This window comes from Benincasa hispida, chromosome 12 (genome assembly GCF_027475165.1).
Source record: "Benincasa hispida cultivar pf3 chromosome 12, pf3_genome.v1.1, whole genome shotgun sequence".
Lineage (NCBI taxonomy): Eukaryota > Viridiplantae > Streptophyta > Magnoliopsida > Cucurbitales > Cucurbitaceae > Benincasa > Benincasa hispida.
Genome location: NC_143489.1, coordinates 44,161,878 through 44,171,156, shown reverse-complemented (window position 1 = coordinate 44,171,156; position 9,279 = coordinate 44,161,878). Strand labels below are relative to the sequence as shown.

The 9,279-nt window shown below is 31.7% G+C and overlaps 1 protein-coding gene across 1 annotated transcript; it reads left to right on the top strand.

The window, feature by feature from the left end:
• Positions 1 to 1,568: 1,568 nt before the first annotated feature.
• LOC120092695 (auxin transporter-like protein 3) lies at positions 1,569 to 4,795 on the top strand. Its single transcript, XM_039050847.2, has 8 exons — positions 1,569 to 2,049; positions 2,166 to 2,351; positions 2,439 to 2,551; positions 2,673 to 2,856; positions 3,415 to 3,512; positions 3,607 to 3,814; positions 3,921 to 4,178; positions 4,277 to 4,795. The coding sequence occupies exons 1-8, from the start codon at positions 1,891 to 1,893 to the stop codon at positions 4,469 to 4,471; spliced, it is 1,401 nt and encodes a 466-aa protein (XP_038906775.1). The 5' UTR covers positions 1,569 to 1,890; the 3' UTR covers positions 4,472 to 4,795.
• The last annotated feature ends 4,484 nt before the right edge of the window (positions 4,796 to 9,279 follow it).

Here is a 9,279-nt window from a genome sequence, read left to right as displayed (position 1 = left end):
AATATCATGATTAAGGATAGGAAAAAGAATGGGCCCATTTAACCCAAGCTGATAAAAGGGAAGACATGCAGTGGGGTCCACGTGGAAATTTTAGTTTAATTGCAAAGCCAGTTGTCACACGTGTGTTACTAATCATATTTACCACTAACCTCGCCCTTAATGCAATCATTCTTTCCATCTTCCACTCCCATTTAGACCTTCCTTTTTGAAACCTCAAACAATATATTTAGTCAATCAATCTTCCAACCTTATATTTATTTATTAAAAAAAAAATGATTTTCTCTTTAAATTCTTCCGTAGGCCTAGCAACAAAAGGAAAACTACATTCTGATTTTGTTTACCAAGGCAAGTTGTAACGAAAATTTGTATAATTTTATTAATGGATGAATCGTAATAGACTTGAACCGCAAATATAATTAAATTATTTCTGATCGTATGTATCTAAAATTATAAATCTATCACATTTTATCATTACTATTACCATTACTGTTTCTGTTTGACCTTAACGTAACGATAAATGTAACATTGAATGTAAATTAATAATTTTTATACTGTTACAGTAACAATATCTGTAACAATAACAATAACAAAAACAATAAAGATAAGATCTCACGTAATTTTCAATTGCAATTAGATTGAATACATTTTATTTCTCAATTAGATTATACAATTTGATTACAAATTTCAAAGTGGACTCCACATCTCACTACGACATAAAGTAGATAAACAATAACAAAAGTAATCAACTAGGGATGACTTTTTACATTATCATTGATGGATTACTTTTTAACCGATGTAAGCGTGGCCTAAATTGAAAAGGTATTATAGTGGGAGAAAACAAATTAATTTTCACCTCTAAGCATGACTTGTTATATCAATTTTACTATAAAGTTTCACTTTCATTAAATCATGCTTAACTTTATATAATTGTTTGCAACTTATACACACTAGTTAATTGATCTTTCCATTGACGACTTTTATTAGATGATTTAAATTGAAACTATTTTCAAAATTCATACTCTTTATCTAAATTTTTAGTGTAATTTAATGAAATTGGAAGTTTAAAATAAACAAATCAATCCGACAAATTCAATAATAAAAATGAATTTTTTTAAAATTATCTTATTATGTGAGTTTAGAAGCAATCATGTCATTGCAACATTTCATTGATGACATTGGTGAGAAGTATTTAAACTTTCCAATATTCAAAATTAAAGTAATATAACACTCGAAATTCCTTGTTTGAATCCCAACCTCCTTAATTTGGTTGTAACAATTGGAATATATATATTATGTTTTTTTCTTTATTGGCTTTATTAAATAAAAATAAAAAAAAAAAGAGAGAGAAAAGGAGAGAGAGAAATAATGGGGATAGTGGGCCAACCCGCTCGTGCAGTGCATGCTAGGCCTGGCCCATAAAACTCTGCTTTTGAAGCCCACATGTGAAGAACTTCTTTTAAAACGTTCCTTTTCATTTACCCTTCTCTAAAAGCTGGAACAAAGAAAAAGGAAAAAATAAATAAATTAATTAATTAAATAAATAAATTGGAATTTCAGTTGATTGAAACAGTTCCATAATACCCACCACCGAAAGCTACAAGAAGAAGAAGGCAGCTTGGTTTGAAATAAAACTTATATCTATCGCTCAACCCTCAATATTCATTTCATCTCTTCATCAAAATTCCAACCTATCAAAAAATATCTTTTTTCAAACTTATTACAACTAATAATCAAATTAATTAAAATTAAAATAAAAGCCCATTTCTTCATTTACATTATCTTAGTAATGTGATGAAGTTGAAGAGCAAAAACAGAGTGCGCCTTCTCTTGTCTATTTAAAGACTCAAAATCCAACCATTGCTTCCTCCCACCTTACCCAAACGGGCGCAAATGGCTTCTGAGAAGGTTGAAACTGTAATTGCAGGAAATTATGTTGAAATGGAGAGAGAAGAGGGAGATTCTTCAAAGCCCACTAAGGGCAAGCTCTCTACTCTCTTCTGGCATGGCGGTTCTGTTTATGATGCATGGTTTAGCTGTGCTTCTAATCAGGCAAAATACTCCTCCATTTTGCAGTTTCATTTCATACCCATCTGTTTTTTGAGTCTCTCTTGTGTTTTCTGATTCTGGGTTTCGTTGTTTTTGGGGGGATTTTTGGGTTCTTACAGGTTGCTCAAGTGCTTCTCACACTTCCATATTCATTTTCACAACTGGGGATGCTTTCTGGGATTCTTTTCCAACTTTTCTATGGTCTAATGGGAAGCTGGACTGCTTATCTTATCAGTGTTCTTTATGTTGAATACAGAACCAGAAAGGAAAGAGAGAAGGTTGATTTCAGAAACCATGTCATTCAGGTAAGTTCTTAATCTTCATAATAGCCACATACCCCATTTCTTGTTTCTTTTTCCCCAAAACGGCTCTCGATTTTTCCCCTTCTGCAGTGGTTTGAAGTTCTTGATGGGTTGCTGGGGAAACATTGGAGAAATGTGGGTTTGTTTTTCAACTGCACTTTTCTCCTTTTTGGATCTGTGATTCAATTGATAGCTTGTGCGAGGTATTCTTAAGTTTAAGTTGTTTAAACAATAACAAAGAAGGAATTACCTGAATTTGGATTAGTGGAAGCTTCAATAATTCTTTGCCTTTTTTCACACGATTTGATGGGTTTGGTTTTGCAGTAACATATATTACATAAACGACAATTTGGACAAGAGAACTTGGACCTATATCTTTGGCGCTTGCTGTGCTACCACTGTCTTCATACCCTCTTTCCACAATTACAGAATTTGGTCGTTCCTTGGCCTCATGATGACAACCTACACTGCTTGGTATATGACCGTTGCTTCCCTTATCCACGGACAGGTACTATAATAACATTAATACCCTCAACTTTCTTTACTTTAATGTTTTACAATTTCATATTCTGTTCTACCTGCTTGTTGCTTGCTCCTAAAACAATCCAAACACATCTTAATTGTTTATTACTATGGAAGATTTCAATTTAAACATGAAACTGAGCATTTACCTGAATTGGGTTTCATTGAAATAGAATGAAGAAGAATACTGTTTGTGTTAAGAAATCGACCACCAAAGATGAACAAAAAAACATAATACAATAGAAAATCAACAAAGAAATTTATGTCTTTCACTAAAAATGTGTTAGCTACGTCCACGGGCAGAGGGAAAACGATTTATTATTAGAGAGAATAATTCAAATTATAAATCATTAGTGCCTCTAGGGGTAGAAAGTTTATATAATGCAGTTCTAGGGGTAGAAAGTTTATATAATACAATTCTCTAAATCCTAAGGTCAAAATCGTAAATAATGTAAATATGACAAATATAAATACAACTTAGGTTTAAAATGAACAAAAGTTGGTAATCTCTGTTTGTTTTTTTGTTTTTTTTTTTCCTGTGAAGGCTGAGGGAGTGAAGCACTCAGGGCCTGCTAAAATGGTTCTGTACTTTACTGGGGCTACCAACATTCTTTACACCTTTGGAGGACATGCTGTAACAGTGTAAGAATTTAAAAGATAATTTTAGAATTGGAAATAGAAGACATACATTCAGTTTTACCAAATTTGTATTCAATTTTTTTTGTTGTTGATGTAGGGAGATTATGCATGCCATGTGGAAGCCACAGAAATTCAAGCTTATTTACTTGATGGCAACTCTCTATGTGCTTACGTTGACTTTGCCATCAGCTTCTGCTGTTTATTGGGCTTTTGGGGATGACCTCTTGACCCATTCAAATGCTTTTGCTTTGCTTCCTAGGAATGGCTTCAGGGACACTGCTGTCATCCTCATGCTCATCCATCAGGTGACATTATAATTACAAAATATCAAGCCCCATTTTGAATAAGATTCATTGAGATCGTGCCTTTTTGCAATGTAACGCTTGGGAATGGTGATTGTTGATTCTACAGTTTATAACATTTGGGTTTGCCTGCACACCTCTCTACTTTGTGTGGGAGAAATTCATAGGAGTACATGAGACAAAGAGCTTGATCAAGAGAGCTCTCGCCCGACTACCCGTAGTGATACCGATATGGTTTTTGGCAATAATTTTCCCATTCTTCGGACCAATCAACTCGACGGTGGGATCCCTTCTCGTCAGCTTCACCGTCTATATAATCCCTGCTTTAGCTCACATGGTCACTTTTGCTTCTCCATCAGCTAGAGAGGTTGTTAATCTATTGCTTCCCCAACTCCCTTTTATCCAGTTCACAATTCAATTTCTCTCAACTTGTTAACCCTCTTTTTTCTCTATTGAATAATACAGAATGCAGTGGAGAGAGCTCCATCATTGTTGGGAGGTTGGGCAGGGCTGTACTCTGTGAACATATTTGTGGTTGGATGGGTTTTGATTGTGGGATTTGGATTTGGAGGTTGGGCGAGCATGCTCAACTTCATACATCAAGTTGACACTTTTGGATTATTCACCAAATGCTACCAGTGCCCTCCTCATAAGCATTGAGTTAAAAACTCACAGGAGACAGATCATATCACTCAAATTTTAAACAAAAAAGGCACTGAGACTGAGATAAAGTAACATAAATATGTTTGTGTGTAAAGAGTTTGGCAATCCCTAAATTTTTCTTCTTTTTCCTTCTTTGCCTTTTCCATGTATTGGTGATGGGTTTTAAGACAAGGTGTGATGGCAATGTTGGCCACCCCTATACAGACCCCCAGTTGAGTTTGTAACTGGTGAGTCCTCCTCTAGCTTTTTCTTTTTGATATTAAGAAATCTGTTAAAGTCTTTCTCTTTATGAATGAGATTATTCCATTATCATCCCTTAAACTGGAAGCACATTTGAAAGAAAAATGGTTGGTTATACAAAGAAATTCTTATCATTTGAATTTTAAAAAACCTCTGGTTCTTGATTAATGACATTATTAACATAAAGTTGTGACAGATTTGTAAGGTGTAAGGTATGTTAGAGGGAATTTGTTGTTTTCTGGTTGTTCTTTGCATTAAGGACAGATGAAAGAAGTCAATAGTTCGTCTCGAGAATGAGAATGCAACCATATAGTCATTGTCCTAACTATCTGTCATAACACTACAAATTATTGAATTTGCCATACCTATTGAGAGGGAGAGAACAAAATAATAATAATAAAAGAAGAAACAAAGAAAATTTGTGAAACACAATCAGTAACCAAATCTCTGATAGGGTGCAGCTGATTAAGTTAGAAACTTTTTTCTCTCTTTGCCTTTATACAATCTTATAGACTAGGTGTCATGAGAAAAAGTTAAATTACAAGTTTAGTTTGTATATATTGTTTTTTTTTAACATTAACAAGTACTTAATAGTTTATGAATTTTAAGATTTGTATTTAGTTGGTCTCTCTATTTTAAAACTACCGAACATGTTTTTGAATTCTTAATTTTATACCTAATAGACAGTTTAACATTTGACGAATCTATTCGATCTAACATAAAATTTTGCCGTCTCGTCAACGAGAGTGGATTGATAGAGATGGCTTTTGTGTCGGTCAATTTGTGAATATTGTGTCTTAAAGATTATAACTTTTAATAATGAATAGGTTTGTGAATATTAAGAAATATTGAATGGGCCAAAGACCTATTAGACAACAAATTGAAAATTCACGAGCTTATTAGATATAAAATTGAAAATTTAGGAATTTATATTGCACAATTTTAAAAACTTAAGAACTTAGATACAAAATTGGAAGTTCAAATACCTAGTAGAAACTTTTTAAAGTTTGGCCTATATTTAAGGGCTAAACTTGTAACTTTAAATCCTAAACCCTAAAAAAAAAAAAAAAATAAAGAATGGTGTCTTTATTTTTTTTTATTCAATAATTGTATGGACAGAAATCAAACTGATAGAACCATTAAATTGCAATACTTTTGTCCATTCTTTAGGCTCGATTTATTACTCTCATATGCTTTATTCTCCATTCGGTAGAGGTTGTGTGGTCCGAGGTCACTATGGAGTACTTTGAAAGAATCAAGATGAAATTGGAGTTAGTCGACCTAAATTGAGCAACTGTGAATCATGAAAATGGACGTCCAAGCCAAGAAACTTGAGGTGACAATGTTTAGTCGATGTAGAATTCTACCAAATATAAACATTCACCGACATTTTAATCACTTTTGAAAATTTGGGTAGTGTCGAAAAGCTATCCCTAGTCCCTTGACGCTATCATATATATATATATATATTATAAACACATCTCTTCAAGTTTTACGTCATAACTTTTATGGTGTATGGGACTGTTTTGGGTGAATGACTACTCATTTTCTTCGTTATCACTATGCCAATATATTAGGTTAGGAAAAGCTTAAACTAAACTAATTTTAGAAGAATAACTTAACCAATAGTTACGTATAAAGTTTAAATTATACCCAATCGAACATAAACAAGTTTATAACCTAATCCAACTGATAGAATATGGATTTTTGTTGGGTTCATTGAACATTTTCTGAACCCCTCTAATTGTGAATCTATTTTGGGCCATCACTTCAAGGGTCTTTGGTCAAAAAAGTTTGATTAGTGAAGAGGAAATTTTGGTGGGTCCTCATGGAAAAGATGAAAGGATCGCTGGGTTTGGAGTTGTTCAATCTTATTTGGAAGCTCTCAACTTATTTCAATGCCAACTTCTATTCATTTCCCAACATTTTTATGTAATGACAAACTTACCTCATTTACTCTAATTCTAATGCATATAATAGTAGTTTTCATCAATCAAAATCTTGTTAAAATTTGTTCGACAACTATTGTCATCTTGTCGCCGATAATGAAATGAAAAAAGAAAATAATCTTGGAAGCAGACATATCCATTGTTTACAAAACACAATTGATGTGATGATGGGATGATTAAAAGAGTGAGGATAAAATATTTGGTAAGAGTTGAATAATCTCTTAGTTTAATATTATATTAAAAGCAATGAGATGATAATGGCTCGTATTTGATGAACATCAATTTGATATCTCGTATTAGTAAACATTGATAAGCTCTAAAATGTCGTTATCGATGAAAATGTCGAAGATCTCAATTTCACAGCAATATCAATAACATGTCGATGTTAATGAATATTTGTGAAAAAATAAATTATAATGACAATTGTTTTAAAAAATATATTAAACTTAGTAAATGAACATTATATATTTTTCAAATGGAGTTAAAATGTTTATTATTTATACCATATTCATATTAGTTAATATAATTGCTGAAGTCGAATCTATAGAAATGTGGAAATATTAATATAAACATTGACAAATTGATAAAATGTAATATCACAGTCAATCTAGCTCGTCCCCATAATTATAGTCTTATTATTTTTAACCTATCGAGTAAATCTAGCTTGTTCTCGTAATTATATTCCTATATTATATCATTTTTGAACTTATCAAGTACACTTCACACTATTAGAAAATCTTATAATTTATTGTTTATACATATTACATGATGTTCTTCGTTTGTAACCGACATGTGAAATTGTAATTACACTCTCTACTAATCACTTGAATAAAGGACAATGTAGTTGTCTTAGATCGATGTTGTTCCTCTCTTATAAAATCATCCATTCTAACAAACTAGTGATCAAACGGATAAATGGCTCTAGTATGGATCTCCCAACCAAACAAGATAGGAAACAATTGGATACCTATTCCATGCAAACAAATGAAATGAGGTTTGTTATTTATATAATTGAGCTGTCGTTTTCCTATATGTTTAAGGGCCACTTTTAAATTGACAGTGATTTTGATCCTAACAAGCTAGTACCTTAATTTGAAAGGATTCACAAAGCTACGTCAAAGTCCTTTTGGGACATGACAGAAAATAAAAGGAAATTTATGAAAAACAGTATGTTTAGATTTTCATCTTATAAAATTAATATGTTTTTTTGAAAATTCGTAAAAATAGTTTTTTTCCATCTATTTCGAACGAGATCGACCACCGATAATTAGTTAAAAAATCAACTTTTTTTCAAGTTATCGATTGTTTTGGGTCTTTTCGGTACATCTCGCTGACTACACACTGAGATTTGCTATTTTGTTTTTTTTTTGTAATCTTCCCAAATTTTATACTATTTTCAAATTTTTTTTTCTAAATTCGATTATGTTTACTAAATATTATATCAAATTATTAAGTTTTCAAATCTTTAGCATAATTTATGTTTTCACAATTGTATGAACTTCTAAAATTCCAAATGCGTTTTCTATTTATCAAATTAGATTTTTCAAATTGATTTGATATTTTAAAATTTTGGGAAAGATTAAATTTTTGGAAAAATTAGATAAGATTTAGGATATATATATATATAGAATATGCGGTTAATCCTGCTCGAGATTTCACCTAGAAAGCTCAAATATATGAATTTTGGTATTAATTATGCCTGGGATTTCATCGAGAAAACTTAAATATATAGAATCTGGTGTTATTTTATCCAAGATTAACACTGAAATGCACATAATCTCCATGTATAATCTGACGAGATGTACCGAGAAAGCTTCAAACAATCGATAAGTTGAAAAAAAAATTGATTTTTTTGATTAAAATCTCGTGGTCAGTCTCGTTCAAAATGGACCGAAAAACTATTTTTTTACGAGTTTTTTAAAAAAATACTAATTTTGTAAGGTAAAAACTTAAACGTTCTATTTCTTACAATTTTTTAAAAGAAAAGCTGCCTCTCATGTAAACGGTACAAAAGCATTGGGCTGATTGGTGGGCCCCATTCACTTGATGGGCCTATCATAATTTTGTCAACAAATGGGCCTACAGAACCCAATACACTCAAAAGGTAACAGTGACAACTGAACCTTTTCTTTCTGACTTTCCAATAGGGGTTTTCTTTGACCAAACATGAGTCGGCAGATTTAGTCGGGCCAACACGTGGAATGAAACCATTGGATGCGGACCATTATATGTGATATACCCCTTTTCAGAAATTTCCATGATAACATCTTTTTCCTTTTTCTTTCCTCTATTTTTATTTTTTTCCATCTTTTCCATTGAATCTCTCTCTATCGTGATCTTCTCTGTCCACCGCAATTTGATTCTCTTTATTCTACTTTTATACATTTCCTTTTTTTTCCCCTTATCAACACTAAAATGAAAAAAAAAAAAATGAAGAATATTAAAAAGTATAAAATGTTTATTTGAATTTAAATAATTTTTTGAATTTTTTTTCGTCTTTATAATTTTTTTTTTTTTGAAAAACAGTCCATTAACTCTATATTTAAGCCTTGGTAGGGACATTATTTATTGAGATGAAATTAAGGTGTATCATAATCATATGTGATTTATAGGTGT

Excerpts from the sequence above, each read along its gene's own strand:
- LOC120092695 (XM_039050847.2), top strand. The coding sequence starts at position 1,891 with ATGGCTTCTGAGAAGGTTGAAACTGTAATTGCAGGAAATTATGTTGAA. Across the intron at positions 3,513-3,606 it reads GGAGGACATGCTGTAACAGT|GGAGATTATGCATGCCATGT; the intron begins GTAAGAATTTAA and ends TTGTTGATGTAG. Across the intron at positions 3,815-3,920 it reads TCCTCATGCTCATCCATCAG|TTTATAACATTTGGGTTTGC; the intron begins GTGACATTATAA and ends TTGATTCTACAG.